Raw genomic sequence first — 15,956 nt, 5'->3', positions numbered from 1 at the left:
ATTTTAGAAGATGTTTATATGTATTCGATTTATCTATCTTTAGTTTAGTGACTTAAATATCTTAAAGTGTGTAATGTGTGTTTGTTTATAAATATTACTCAAAATGTCCACAATATAAAATATGTTCACATGTTGGAAGCAATCATTTTCATTCATTACAGAGTACATTAATCAATTCTCTTTAAATACATTGCTTGATTTTTAAAATATATAAAATTTTCCAAATATTGTACATATAATAAAATATCAGATTTGAGTTTTCGTTGCATATCGCAAGTTCCTTTGCTTTTATCAGTACATTAAAGTTTAGGTTTGTGTTGAAAACAAAATCCGACATACAATCAATTTTGCGCTTTGTGTTAACTTTACTTATAAAAATGTTTAAACTAGTAGCATTTTATAGTAATATACTACCAATAGTAGCAAACATACTACTATTGACCTCTATGACCGCTGCTGCTGCTACTTGTTGTTGCTAGGCTGCCATTGTTTTCTTGTAGCGCTTTTAATTTAGCACGACGCGCCTTCTGTCTAGTATGTTCTATTTGAAAATCTTCAACGCGTAAATTTAAACGTTGTATATTTTCGATCAGAAACTCTTCCTCTAGCACTTCCTCTGGTGGTGAACGTAATACTTCCAGAGTTTCACATAGTCCATTGCACTGTTTTCGCACCTTATGTCGATTTAGTGTTGCACCGATAATGACAAGGGCCACCTTAAATATGACACGAATACCTTCCGCTAGAAAGCAATCCCATACACGAAGTAACGTTTCCCATGGCAACGTGCGTGTCATGGCACACAAAAACCAGTCCGTCATATATAACAATGGCTCAACTTTGTGCTTTTGCAGATGTCTGTAAACAGGTGGTGAGGTCTTTTTTAATAATCCCTCGAGTATAGCTGCATCGTTTTGTAATACCTCCAGACCAGGAATAAAATAATCTTCCAAATAACTAAAATGAAAAATTATATTACTTTAGACATTGTTAATATCTGATATTGTATATTGATAAATTCACATCATCTAATTATTTTTCATTTGGTGATTATTTTTCTAATACTCTTTTTAACCGTGACATATTTTTAGAGCATTAGAAGTTTGGAATAAAAATATAAGCAAATATAAAATACTAATTATCGCCGGACTCACCCCCTCACACTGTATGTAGAATATATATATCAATCATATAACTTCCAATAGAATGAATTTCAAAGTGATGGAGGGGTCACTTCCATACTTTATAGAAAGTTAATGAAAGTAGTGTACCCAAATAGCTACTTGAGATACATAGAGATCTATATATGTATATTAAATTTTTTTTTAAATTAGAATTAATTCTGGTTTTATGAAAAGCCTAGTTTTCTAATTATCTAGGAAACTCAAGTGTTTCTTGTTTTCCCTAAAAATGATTAATCCATTCAGTTGAATATATTTTAAATAGAAATTATGGGTAGTTTCAATAACATCACGAAATTTGGATATCTCATAATCATGCGGGTGTATTTATTAAATTTTACAACAAACCATAGAAAGGATCTTATGTTATTTACTTGTATAGTAGAAGAACAGACGAGTATAAAACTCAGTACTACGGAAGTTGTTTATATAGCTTAGTTCAATATTGAATACACTTAAGACTAATGAAATTAAAAATATATATATTTAAAATTTTTAACTACTTACACATCACATACACTGACAAAGACCCAAAAAGCATCTTCAGCTGGTAGATGCATTAATAAAAAAGCTGCAATTGGTGCTTGTGCCTGACAAAAACCAACTTTTGGATTATAGATCGAATAAGCTTTTAATATATTAAACAATTCGATCTGACCAACTTTATCCTCATCTAAGAACATTTCATGAAATGGAAATTGCCGATGTTTGTCCTTTTTAATCTCTTCAATTACATGTGGATTGCCTTGTTTTTCTAATAACTCTTTGTAGACGTAAGGATTTTTCTTTTTCAATAAGTAAGCACCAGATAGATAAAACCAAGCACGTGGTCGTACTGATTTTGGTATACCTTTTCGACAACGATCTCGTATCTGTAAAATTATATAATAATATATATATACTATCATTTTAAAATGTAATACAATATAAACATGATTTTTTTTTACCTTTTTATAATTTTTCGACATATATATGGACCAGTTTTCAGTCATGTATAACCATTTCTTTTCACGAGCTATAATTTGTGCTCTGGATAGAGGCTCTTTGGGTTTTTCTGTGCGCTGAAAACCTCCATAGAAACCATGTCTATCTGGACAACTTGATACCGTTGAACAAACGGACATCGTGTCCACAGAACGCGGTGAAGTTGCCATTTGTTACTGAAAGCAAATATATTTATTATGTTACTGCAATCAAATAAATAGTTTTATTCTATATGTTATAAAATTTTAATAAGACTAATAAGAAAAATATAATATCAAAACATAGTGATGATATTATTAGTTAATCGGGGTCTAGAACGCATCAATTACGTTTTGATTCTTAATACAGGCCTTTTTTTTATCGGGAATTAAAACGACTGTATAGAACAATCTGACTTGAACTTAAAGTATATTCTGCACTCTGTTAATATATGCCACCAACCTAATAAGGTGAAAAGGATTCATATTACATTCGATTTTTTTTAAATGGTCTACTATTGTTGTAGTCAGTTTTTCAACTCTTCTTACAAAATTATATTCTTGAAAATAATTGCACCGAAAGTAGGGTATCTAGCAAACATTTTTACGTTAATATTGATTTCTATTTTTGCGCAATTAATAAGTTACTAAATGCGTTACGTATTTATTTATTTATTCATTTAAGCATTTGAAAAAAGAAAATAAAAATCATAATACAGTGAAGACATTAATTCTTAAACAAAATTAATAATAAGATTTATTGTTAATATATTTCTAACTGATAATATATATGTATATTTTGTGTTATATTTAATGCGTACTAAAAAACACAGAAGATATAAAAAATGTATATCATTACTTAGAAATGTAAACTATTTGCAATTAGTGACTTACTCAAAACTAAACCAATTCAATTTTTGTTTATGTTTATATTCTTTGAATACCAGAAAAATTGTCTGTAATATCGAACATAAAATACTTATCACAAGACTGTGTCCAATGATTATTGTGGAAGTTATTAGTCAGAAACAACAAGCATCTTTTTGCTTTTCGTTCGTGTTATCACTACATAGCATTATCAACTGTTGCTGATTTCCTTAATTATCAACATAAGCATAAAAGATATACTCTGTTTTATAAAAGCACTTAGACAGGGGAAAGGGTTGGAGAGATTAAAGTCCTGCAAAATCGTATTAAAATATACACTTATTTCAATTCCTTTTTTTGAAGTGTAAATCTGCTTACCCACATACATAGCGTAATTTTAATTAAAAATCCAAATTTGGTCAAAATAAAGTTGTGGTATCTCAATGGATCTATCTTATTCTACATAACTGACGATAAAGCAAAATTGTCATTTAATTTCTAAAATTGGTTCTAGAAGTGCACAAACTATGATGCCTGCAAGGAAAATGATAGAAATACCTGACAAGTTTCTGGCAAGCAAAGATCACTAAGTCTTAATATATACTGCAGTATAATGTTTGGTGGTATAAAAGTTGTATGTAAAAGTCTTTAATAAGCAGTGATTCATCATAGATTATCTTAGGTCGCCGATTTGAAATAAAAGTAAATTTCCATGTTCAATCTGTTTTAGAGAAGAGACGGGCATAACAAATATATATAACATATACTATCAACTGAAAGCAGAAACATAAGATCTAATATATTACTGTACATTATATATACCAGTATTTATTCAAAAATTATTCTTTAACAAAAATTTTTTTTTAATTATAACTCCTTTGATATATCTCTTTAGTGAATATAATACATTGACGGACTTCTTGTCTATGCCGATTATAGCGATCCATCAATACGGTGTCACATGCTACAATATAAACATTTTTTTCTACATTTGCATAGAACTTATGTATTTACAAAACTAATTATAGAAATAAATATTTTCTATGTTAAATAGTGATATATCCAGCGATTTTCATTTATAAACCTAAAAATATATTTTATAAGTATATTTTTAGTTGTGAATAACAAAAATGAAGAAATTTTTAAATTATGTGAACGAAATCTCTGCGGAGGTATGTCCATTTGTGCAAATTAGGGAGAATGTAATTAAAAGTAAACTCCATATGGAGATTCTTAAAGACTCATTAAAAATAAATCAGCAATTAATTAAAAAAAATAACTAAAAAATATATATAAAAAAATCACATTAAAATAGTTAAAATTAAGAGATGTTTCCGTACAATTGTGGGAGTTGTTGACTGGAAGCGTTTTCAAGATACCCTAAATGGAAATAGTAGCTTACATGATAGTGGGTTTAAGTAAACTTAGCTATTTCTTTATATTCATATATACTATAAATATATATACATAGATATTTGCATATTTACGCAATATAAATAAGATAAAATTATTAAATAGTTTATTTATCAATAATAATTAACTATTATTTACTAATTAGTAAAATCATTTAATTTTTTAGCATATTCTATCACTTCACTTTAATCGTAAGTACCTTTAGTTACTTATTTAGTTCAAATATTGTGTCTAAAGGATATCACCATGGTGCCGAAATATCCAATTCAATATGAAGAACGAGAAGAGAGCAAGGGTGTTTTCGTAGGGTAAGAGAGAGTTATTACGACTAATTCATTTAACATAATTTATGAGCTCAGAAAAAGACGAATATAAACCGTACGCAAATCAGTTGAAATTCAAGATATTAAATGAAATACAATCACATGAACATGCAAAGTACAGCATTTATAAAGCAGTTCTGAGATACATAATGGGGTTCGGCATTAATGCAGTGACATAATTGAAAAAGTGATCGTGGTATCAGATATATTATTCACAAATGATTAGGTTAAATAAACTACCCATTGTGATGAAACATAATCTCTAATCAAATGCCTCTATTTGTAATGAAACCAGCGTATAGCTTTTTCAACTATCTTTAAACTATATTTTTATACATTCTTTAAGCATATTCTTTAAGAAAGGATGTTCATACAGTTTTAAGTTCCAACGACTTCTTATTCTTTTGGTTATGGTTGGTTGATTATAATGGCGGTAGTGCTTCCTGTTATGTTTTAGTTTCAAAACCAACCTGCAGTTGGTTGACACGGATGTCCACAGCCTTTCAATTTTATATAAGTACCTACCTGCATATAACTTCAATAAAAAAAACTTGCATTTTGTTGATATATTCTATTTAGTGTTCATTTCCTCTGGTGGCTCATAGAGCCATAACGATTCTCCTAAACCGCCTTCTGTTATTTGCTTTTCTACACATATCGTTCCATGTGTAGTGTGCTTCTGTCATTTCTCTTTCAATTGTCCTTCTTCAAGTTAAAGCCGGTGCACCTGGGCGTCTGTTGTATTGTGGGTTCCAGGTAAAAGCTTGTCGGGGAATGTGTTTATTTGGTCGTCGGATAGTATACCCAATTCCGTTTTGTTTACAGCTGCTTTCTGATTTGTTTGGAGCAAAAGTTCTGCATTTGATATGTAATTGGGATACCATATTTGTAGGATTTTCCGTAGACATTTAATTAAAAATGTTAGTGCAGCAGGAATGTTTCGCAGTCATAAAAAAGAAATACTTTTACATTTGAATTAAAAATAGGCATTTTCGTATTTTAGTATTCCACAACTGCCCAAACATTGCTTGCGCCTTTTTTGTACGTATTGTAACGTCCTCGTCCGCTCCAGTTTTGTTTGTCACTACACTTCCCAAGTATGTAAAAGAAATTACACATCTATCTCCCCACCGCTTGTTTGCAGAAGAGCGTTTTGTGCCAGGCCATAACCATCATACATAGTTTTGGTCTTGCTTACAATTATTTCAAGTCCTGCACTTTGAGCAGCATTGCTTACTCGTTCAAACATATTTTTAATCTCGCTATATATATGGCTCCATAAAACAACGTCATCGGCAAAGTCTAAATGTTGCAGGTTTTAAGGGCTTTGTTCAAAATTTCGTCTTGAGCTCGCATTTCAACTCGAAAATCCTAAGAGAGAGAGAGAGTTTTTCTTACGATCCTGCATTCTATATTGTATATTGTTGTTTGATAAGATTTATGATTTTTGTAAGCATATCCCCTTTTTGTTACGTTATCTATATTAATTGCTGATATATTAAAAAAAATTAACACGTTCACAAAAAATTTTTTTTTTATATGCTCACTAATTATGTTCACTAATTATCAGGGTACTTCTTTCTTCAATCATACGCCAGTAGATTGAAATAACGTGTTCAATTTTTGCATAGCAGACAGGAGTATTTAAAATTTGTCGAAGACGTTTTAAACGTGGTAAATTATTTTCATTTTCCATAAAATTTAAATAGTGCGAAGTTCAATATTATATGGTTGTCACTTCGGTTGTTTATATTCTGTGAGTTTTGAAGACAGAGTATATTTTTTAAGTAGAAGGACTAAAGATACAGGTCTCCTATCTTCAAAATTAAAAGATATTTTCGCTTTTTATTCAAAAGTTTAGGATTTCATAGGTGTAGCGAATATAATAAGGTTGTTGTTATAGTAAAAATTTGAAGATTATATGAGACTCTCACATACTCAAGATTCTAGTAGGTATCTCAATATACATAAAGTAACAAGACTATCCTCTGAAAAAAATGAGATTCTAATCACATCACATTGTGAATAATGGAAGGCTAGTGTTTCCGTATGGAGGCAACACGCGCTCGAGTCATTACCTTGTTGCAGCCAAAATCCGTACACGTTCATATGCGATGAAAAAGTGCATGAACAACCACAGCAAAAGCTAAAGGTCGAAAAACTGGAAACAGATTTGCCCACTCCACAACAAAAAATGATCGTAAGAAGTGCATCAATTATCACGGAATCAATTTCATATACATGGTATATAACGTTCTGTCAAACATGCTATATGAAAAATTAAAGGCAATTGTCAATTAAATGATCTACCTTATCAGTGTAGCTGCACACCTTGAGAATCTGCTACAGGTCATATATTAACAGTGCGTTAAATTTTAGAGAAGACCAAAAAAAACAAATTGACACACACCATTTATTTGTCGATTTGGAAGCTGATTTTGACTCTACTACTACAACTTTTACGGCTACGTAACATGACGTTGAGTACCACCACCAGCATCGTTAGAATTCATTTCAGATAAGGTGACTTTTTGTAGAATCGTAGAATTCGAGAGAAAAACTCTTGTTCTTTATGCATGCAGTTCATAAAGAAAATCAAATAGATCTTGATATACCTGTATCCCATAAAAACTATTAACAATGCTTTTCCAAGGCTGCAAAAAAGCTAACCTTTATTGATGATTGGCTTTGTGCTCTAATAAAAGTACTATTTATATTATGGTATTATGAGGTACTTATGCGCAAATAAATCGGAAACTTTGTGGTCTATAATATAAAATTTTTGTAACCAGGCAAATAATTTAAGATATGATATTATTGGTTTAGTAATACCATGTGGGTTTAATTTGTTTAACATTTTATTTTAAATAGATTGGATAAGTTCTAGACTTTACAGACTCAATTGAGCAATCAATAAATGCAAGAAAAAGCCGAGTAATCAAAATAGAAGAAAATATATTTCCTACATACTAAAGAAAAACTTTGAGGATGTTGATAACTATTATCGTTCTTTTATTTTTTCATCTATTGAAGACTGCCGCAATGGTAAAAGTAATTTTTAAATAAATCTCATTGTCAATAAATTCTTATGCATTATTTCAACTCATATAAAATAATATAAAATCACATTTTTAAGCAACAAACTTAGATGAATCAGCTGCATGACTATTTCTTCTTGTAGTTATCAGCATCTTCCCTAAATTTTTCAATTTTTGTAATATTTTCATTAGTACTCCTCAACTAATGAGGGTCACATACCCGTATATTTAAATGATTAGTTTATAATTGTGACTACGTCATTTATACTTTTAATTGTGATTTCATTGGATTTTGTTTCACTTTTACTATGTAAAGCTACTGTCTATGGCTATGTAGTAAATATTAAACATATATTTATCTAATCTGTGCAAAAGTGACGAAATTGATAAGAATTTTATTATATACGAGATAAAGGGTAACGATGTTTATGTTTATTTCTTGGACTAATTTAAAATTTTCAAGTAGAATATGAATATGATAGTTGTAGCGATAATTATCTACATACATATATCTACATACATATATGTTTCTTATTAAAATTGCAAATTCTTGGGAATATTAAATGTTATTTAATTATAAGTCATTTTTTAGATATTTATAGCTGTTATATAGAAAATATTTATTAATTAGCTAATAAAATACAATTGATAATAAATTATAACAGATTATGTGATATTGAGGTAATGAAATCTTATATTAATAATTTATAAAATTGTAAAATTGGTCATATGTAAATATAAAGATATATTAATAATAATTATCGTAATAAATAAAACTCTGTTACATTAATATCCGATTCTTATACACGAACTTATGACTCAGTGTTACCATACTTCACATCAAAAATAGGTCGACATCTGTTTTAAAGCCCTATAAATCAAGATAAGATTTGGTTTTATAAAACGGTACATTCGCTACAGATGTGTTCATTTAGCGAAAAATATGAAAGGAAGTGAAATAATATAATACGTATATGAGATTATTATTTTATTTGAAAGTAAGAAATGTCGGAGTGTACTTTTTGGACTAATCATCGATACTTGCAAAAAAGAGTATGTATAAATCACGAAAGCTTTTATTCACAAAGTCTTAAAGCAGATAACTTCAAACTGACATTACAACTATAGATTTAAGTATAGAATGCGTCTCTAAATTATTGCACAGAAGACAACGGAACTAACTTTAACAGAGCAATACTGATAATATGCTAGCAAATCTTGGATTAAGAAGAAGAAAATTGTTAAGATTTTATGATTTCCTTTAAGATACATAGTGATATCCTCACAATATAATATTCAAATGTACTATGGCGGGAAAGAAACGCCATACTCCAACTACTGAGGAACAATTATAGTTTTGCAACTAGTTAGTAAAGTTAGTAAAGAGGGCAACATGGTTTTAGCAAATCACATACAATTCAGCTTCCATAACTCGAATTTCTCTATAACTTGAATAAAAATATTGTCACGTGACAATAGTAATATGGGAAAATGTATTCTATAATTCGAATTTTTGTTTTAAGTATGAATCCATTTTGGTGTTAGGGGAAGTCCCTTTTTCCAAACCAAATGTGTAATTTTTTCTTTATTATGTTGCTTCTTTGTGCAAATGCCAGTTATAGCTCTGAATTAATGGATCCGATTCATCAGCTTTCCCAGAATGACGTAGAAGACTCATTCAAAATTCTGAATTTTTTTTTTTAAAACGAATGATACTTCATCCGATAATCACTATAAGGCTTTGAATAAATTGGAATTTCTTTTTACTGAAAACAAAAAAAAAAAATTTTAAAATCCCAACACCTAATTTCTGAATATTTTAGTTCATTGTAACTTTTGTGCTGTATTTGATTATAATTTTTTTTTTTTTTTTTTTTTTTTAAATTTTACTTTGATTTTTATTGAATCTTCTAAAAATCAACTTAGAACTAACAATAAATTTTCGCTGCTAATTGCTGTATTAAAATATTTGAAAAAAGAAAAGTAGATAATTAATTGTCCTTAGCCAAAGCTTCGTCCAATTTCGTTACCATGTCGGGCGTTATTCTTGAATAGCCGGGTTTATGTAGTTTTTTTTGAGTCGCTGTGTACCAGCGCTTTGGGTAAGGTTGCTTGCAAGTGGATTTTGATGGTTCCTGAGTTTGATTTTGTACTTTTGTGTGTTGCTGGTAATTACATCTGTGACTGTGTCAATTCGAAGATCTCTATGAATATTTGCGTTTTTTATATACCAGGGGGCACCGACTATTTGCCGGAGGATTTTTGATTGAGTTCTTTGAAGTTTTTCAATGTTTGATGGAGAAGCAGAGCTCCAGAGTTCAATTCCGTAGGTCCATATGGGTTTCATCATTGTGTTGTAAAGTTGCACTTTATAGGTGAGATTAAGTTTAGAGTTTTTATTTATCAGCCAGTTTAGTTCTTGTTGTTTGAGTTTAATTTGGGTTACTTTGGTTTCTATATGCTTTTTCCACGTAAGCCTTCGGTCGAGGTGCATTCCTAAGTATTTGGTGTCATTGCATTGTGGTATTACTTTTCCATTAATACGAAGGGCAGGGCAGGTATCTCGTCGTAGAGTGAAGGTTATGTGTACACTTTTCGATTCGTTAACTTTTATTCTCCAGAGATCTCGATCCAGAGATCGAGATTGATTACAAATAAATAAAAATCTTAAAATGCAATTCTAGTTTCTTTAAAAAAAAAAAAAAATTAAAAAAATTCTTTAGCTCGAAGTCTCCATAAGTCGAACCTTATGGTACTTCGAGTTATGGAAGTTTGACTGTATATCCAATGTTGTTAGTTTTGTAGAATTAGAATTTTGTTGAGGTAAAATTATACTGTGACTTATTTGATAACAAATATATGAAAGCATTCATTTACAAGTATTCGAAACAAGTACGGTACGAGGAAGATAATCGTAAACTCCACATTGTACAAAAATTTATAAAGTAAAAGTAATCATAACGTATTTATTATTTCAGCAATTAAATCTGTAATGCACAAATTTTCAAGTATCAACAGACACCAAAGCCTATGATCTTTCCATTATACGACGAGTACGTATTTCGATTTAAGGTAAAAAAAGTTATTTACAGCATGTTCACTACATTGATTGACGAGTTTTCACTAATAACACAATTGTCTCATTTAAATATTTTTAGTTTGTTGTTTTTTTATAAATGTCAAGATGGAAACAGAGAAGACAAAACATACAATAAAAACACCGTATGCAGTCTCATCAAAACAAAATATCAACAAAAAAAGAGAATATTAACTAATGGGCAGAGGTTAGAAGTGTAGCAAGAGATAGCAACGACAAACGTAATTGTCAAGTGTTCTTAATGATAAAAAAGTAAAAAATAAAAGCGCTCTAGCAGACAAATGATTAACTTAAATAAACGTTTCGATATATACATATACACATATATACGTACATATATTTAGACTTGTAAATACTTGATTTTTGCCAATATTTAATTAAGATGGTTCAAATTATGTACTAATTTTGAAGCTCCTTGAAATTCCAATTGGATTCCTATTGGAAATTCAGTTAAGTAAAACACAAAGGATATTAACTGACAGGAAATAAAACAAATATAAATAGTATCCAACAGTTTTTAAATTTAATAATAATGTGCTTCCTTCTATTCAATTTAATATCGTAAAAACAGATTTTATTTTATTTGTCAAAAATTTTATCATATTAAATACACTCGACTTCAAACTGAAAACACTATTGTGCTTCGCATACCAAATGAGTAATAATTTAGTTACAAAATACACAATTACCTTTCATTTCCATACCTTATTTTACCTGGCGGTAAAGGGGGAAAGATATTTAACATACCACCACCTACAATGAACCCAATACCCCACCTCTAGTCTATACTGCAAAAGCTTACCTTTTAATTTACACTGATTTTCTATTGTTGCTGCAGTTTAATGTGTTTATTATAAAATTCAACAATTAATTTTATATAAACAGAAATTGGTTGAATTTCTTATATCTTGTATCTTGCACTTTTTATACATTTAATGTATTAAATTTTTTTATTTTAATACTAATAATTTTTCACTTAATATCATATGTCAGTTTCTCCATTTTGCAAATGTACACAATACTCGTTGTAGTTGGTACTAATTTATTAAAAGAAAAATAAAATAAAATATTTGGTAATTTTGTGCGAAAATTCACTTTTAAAGTTAGAAAATCAAGAAATTTGCGGAAAAAAAATGAAACTGAATTTCTATACACGACGACGTCAAACAAAACAAAAATACCAGAAAAGTTTTATACTCACTGTAGAAATGAAGGTACGGGTTAACATATTGCACAACAATACTATTTACAAATGACAGCGTGTATAAAATAAATACTGTGCATATTTCGCATTAATAGGAATATTAGGTCTGTTCCACTAGCTACTCGTAGTAAAACTTAAGTGAAACTCATGTGAACTTCAAACTGAGAGCGTAGAGCGTAACACAAATAATGAGCCAAATTTCGATCTTTACACAGATGTTCATGGAACAGTTTTGTGTAAAGTCTGGTGAGAACACAAAATAAATAAATAAATAAAAAAAACAAAAATTTAATTTTAAAGCAAAACAGCTGATTCACATATCAACATAAATTTTACTTGAAATAAATTGTACGAGTAAAATCTGTGTAGCATTTTCAAATTTCGACAGGGATGTTAGGCTCTCTTATATGCTCTCATTTACTCAAAAATTTGCAGGTGGATACACTTTTGTATACACAGCGTTACTCAAAGTTACTATGAGTAGCTCGTGCAAAAGACCTATTAATTTAATCTTCTGTTTTTAATTAAAAGTTATATTATAAATATATTGTAAAATAGTTATTTCTTATAACTCATATTTATGTAATATTAAATTACTTATTGCCATATATTTTCTTTTTATATAAATTATTTATTTTTTGGTCGTTAATTTGTAATCCAATGTTTACATTATAAGATTAAAAGTAGATTAAGACCATGTGCGAGTTCGAGTAAATTGATGATAAATTTAAGAAAACAGTAGATTATGTCGGTATGGCAGCGAATGTTGGTATTTACCAGAATTTCGAGTAGGGTAATTTAGATAAAATTTAGGTAAATTAGGTGTTACCATTGAGCAAATTTTATATTGATATTTAATCAATACATAAATATATTTGAAAACTTTTAACCAAAAATAATAAATAATGAAAGGTGATTATTTTTCTATGCAACTCTGTAAATGGCTTAATATTGTAGATTTTTTGAAGATCTTGAAAGAATTGGAAAAGAAATGTTAAAATCTATTCAAAACAAACATTATAAATTTGAAAATGCCGAAATGAGTGAAATTTTTTTTAAATTTGTTTAATAATAATTTTGTATTATTACATTATCTTACAATAATTATGAACAGTACTTATCAGTATTTACGCCTTTCTTTAAAACAGGAAAGTGTAATAATTATATTATTAGCGATTTATAAAAAAGGGCTGTGTTGCTTACAGCCATTTTTTCTCCAAAGCGTATTAGAATTGTAGTAGTTTGCTCCTAAAAGGTGCAAATTTTGAAATCTATTACTAAACAACACTGTTTTGCCTTAGTGCCGGGGCACAAATACGCCGGCTCTCATGCCGGAGTTTAAACGGCCATATTGTATTTTTTCTCATTCTCAAATTTAAAATTTGCATTGAAAACAACAACAATTGTACTCATGCCGTGCCCGAGACACTCTGCATAACATGGCCCTAAAGCTGTAAACTTCTAATTTCAAATTTATTTGGATTTAAATTCGATTTATATTTTTTTTTAAGCTTCAATTTTTGAACTTTAACCCATTATTATCAGAGACACAGATGTCTAGAAATACAAACGGAATTTAGATTTGAAGTAAGCAGCCTCAAATTAATTTAACCTCAAAAAATTTAAATAAATATATAAAATAAAAAAAAAAATATTGTAAATAAATATTAAAATAGTTCAATAATCTTGAACTATCAAAAACAAATTAATAATTATCATATAATTCTTTAGTAAGTACGTGATTTCATATATACTACTATCTACCATATCATGTGATATTACTTTTTATATTTATTCACACTAAAACACTTTTTCTCACTTTTTAGAACTAGTTACCTTATTGACTTTGTCTGCTGCCACCGGTTGAGCGGTTTGGTTTGTTGTTTGTTATAAATTGTAAATTGTTTTGTTTTATCCATAAGTAAAAAAATAAACGCGATGAATTCGTTATTAAAAGTATCACTACAAATTGGTTTGTATTGGAAAAATTAATTACTCATAACTGTTTGTTGAATTAATCAAAGAAGCAACAAAAATATTTTATATTGTTTTGTCTTTATTATGCTTTTTCTCCCATCCCAGTTACTCCTAACCTTCTGTCGATTGCTATGTTAATCACACAATGGTGAAGGTTCACATCATTTTATATATATATATATTGCTGCTAAATAACTCCGCATGCACATTTTGATACTAATAATAAAATGAACTTTGGAATCATTAATATATGTAATTTTCTTGATCTTTACGCTATTGTTTAAAATTCTGCGTATGCATAATTCATAAGGTGTTTCGTCTTTACGGGTAAATGCAAAGAGACAGATTGCTTGTCTGGCTTCACTGCCGGAAACACATCAAATGCTGCAGAAAACATTGAAAGATTTTGCTGATGCAGAATTAAAACCGTTAGCCGGAAAACACGATAAAGAACATTTGTATCCAGCGCACCAGATTCGCAAAATGGGCGAGTTAGGTGTGATGGGCATAACAATGCCAGAGAAATTAGGTAAAGAAGTTTGCATATTAGAAAGATTTTAAATAGAATATTTTGTTTTTAGGTGGTAGTGGTTTAGATTATCTTGCTTATGCTATTGCAATGGAAGAAATATCGCGTGGCTGTGCGTCATCGGGTGTAATTATGTCAGTAAACAATTCTTTGTTTCTTGGGCCGTTACTAGCTTATGGTAACGAAAAACAGAAACAAACATATATTCCACCATTCACTGCAGGTGAAAGAGTAGGATTTTTTGCTTTATCTGAACCTGGAAACGGTTCTGATGCCGGTGCTGCGTCTACAGTTGCTACAGATCACGGTGATCATTATGTGTTAAATGGCACAAAAATGTGGATTACAAGCGGATACGAAGCAGAAGCAGGCATTGTGTTTGCGACAACACAAAAATCGCTAAAGCATAAGGGCATTTCAGCCTTTATAGTACCAAAGAATATTAAAGGATTTTCATTAGGCAAAAAAGAAGACAAACTCGGTATACGTGCGTCGTCCACGTGCCAATTAATTTTCGAAGACTGTGTTATACCAAAAGAAAATTTATTGGGAGATCCTGGATATGGGTTTAAAATTGCTATGCAGTCGCTCGACGCTGGTCGAATAGGCGTTGCTGGACAGGCTTTAGGAATTGCTCAGGCATCTTTAGAGGTTGCATGTGAATATGCCCAGAAAAGAAATGCATTTGGAAAGCCAATATCAAAATTACAAGCAATACAGCAAAAACTAGCGGATATGGCACTTCGTGTGGAAGCAGCTCGATTGCTTACTTGGCGAGCTGCTTGGTTAAAGGATAATAAAAAATCATTTAGTAAAGAAGCGGCTATGGCTAAGTTAGCTGCATCTGAAGCAGCTACCTATTGTTCTCATCAATGTATACAAGTTTTAGGTGGTATGGGTTATGTTACAGACATGCCCGCTGAACGTCATTATCGCGATGCACGAATAACTGAAATTTATGAGGGAACATCTGAAATACAAAGATTAGTTATTGCTGGTGCTGTACTAAAGGAAATGGAGACAAACTAAATTGTATGACAACACAATAAATTAATCACACTATATACACAAAACTATTGATCCTTACATTTTTGATATGTTCGTTTTTATATAATAAATATTATGAATGCATATAAAATTATGTGTAATTGCTTATTAAATGCTCAGGGTTACCGTAGAATCTATAGAATTCTCAAATAAATAATTAATATATTTTCGTGTGTTATTCACTAAAAAATGTTTGATGGAGCAAATTGCTTTCGTAAGGTTTCATCAAATAATGGAATCACTTCTTTGATTTGTAGCTGCATTAAATCAACGAAAATAGATGAAATTAAGAGAACTCTATAAAACTTAGTTAAATTT

The 15,956-nt window shown here is 29.7% G+C and overlaps 2 protein-coding genes across 3 annotated transcripts; one reads left to right on the top strand and one right to left on the bottom strand.

The window, feature by feature from the left end:
- Positions 1–145: 145 nt before the first annotated feature.
- On the bottom strand, positions 146–11,966 carry LOC119680348 (TBC1 domain family member whacked). 2 transcript variants are annotated; one of them, XM_038093120.1, is made up of 4 exons: positions 11,684–11,966; positions 2,129–2,341; positions 1,689–2,053; positions 146–957 (listed from the first exon to the last, which is right to left on the bottom strand). In XM_038093120.1, exons 2-4 carry the CDS (start codon positions 2,333–2,335, stop codon positions 435–437), a joined length of 1,095 nt encoding a protein of 364 aa, XP_037949048.1. In that variant the 5' UTR covers positions 2,336–2,341; positions 11,684–11,966; the 3' UTR covers positions 146–434. The 2 variants fall into 2 exon arrangements, with proteins under 2 accessions (XP_037949048.1, XP_037949049.1); XM_038093121.1 differs by lacking the exon at positions 11,684–11,966 and adding an exon at positions 11,216–11,349.
- A 1,961-nt stretch (positions 11,967–13,927) lies between these two features.
- LOC119682762 (short-chain specific acyl-CoA dehydrogenase, mitochondrial-like) lies at positions 13,928–15,740 on the top strand. The gene is made up of 3 exons (XM_038096268.1): positions 13,928–14,057; positions 14,373–14,591; positions 14,644–15,740. The coding sequence occupies exons 1-3, from the start codon at positions 14,024–14,026 to the stop codon at positions 15,618–15,620; spliced, it is 1,230 nt and encodes a 409-aa protein (XP_037952196.1). The 5' UTR covers positions 13,928–14,023; the 3' UTR covers positions 15,621–15,740.
- The last annotated feature ends 216 nt before the right edge of the window (positions 15,741–15,956 follow it).

This window comes from Teleopsis dalmanni, chromosome 2 (assembly GCF_002237135.1).
Source record: "Teleopsis dalmanni isolate 2A chromosome 2, ASM223713v2, whole genome shotgun sequence".
NCBI classification, from domain to species: domain Eukaryota; kingdom Metazoa; phylum Arthropoda; class Insecta; order Diptera; family Diopsidae; genus Teleopsis; species Teleopsis dalmanni.
The sequence above is the reverse complement of the archived record's forward strand: the minus strand, read 5'-3'. Positions and strand labels throughout refer to the sequence as shown.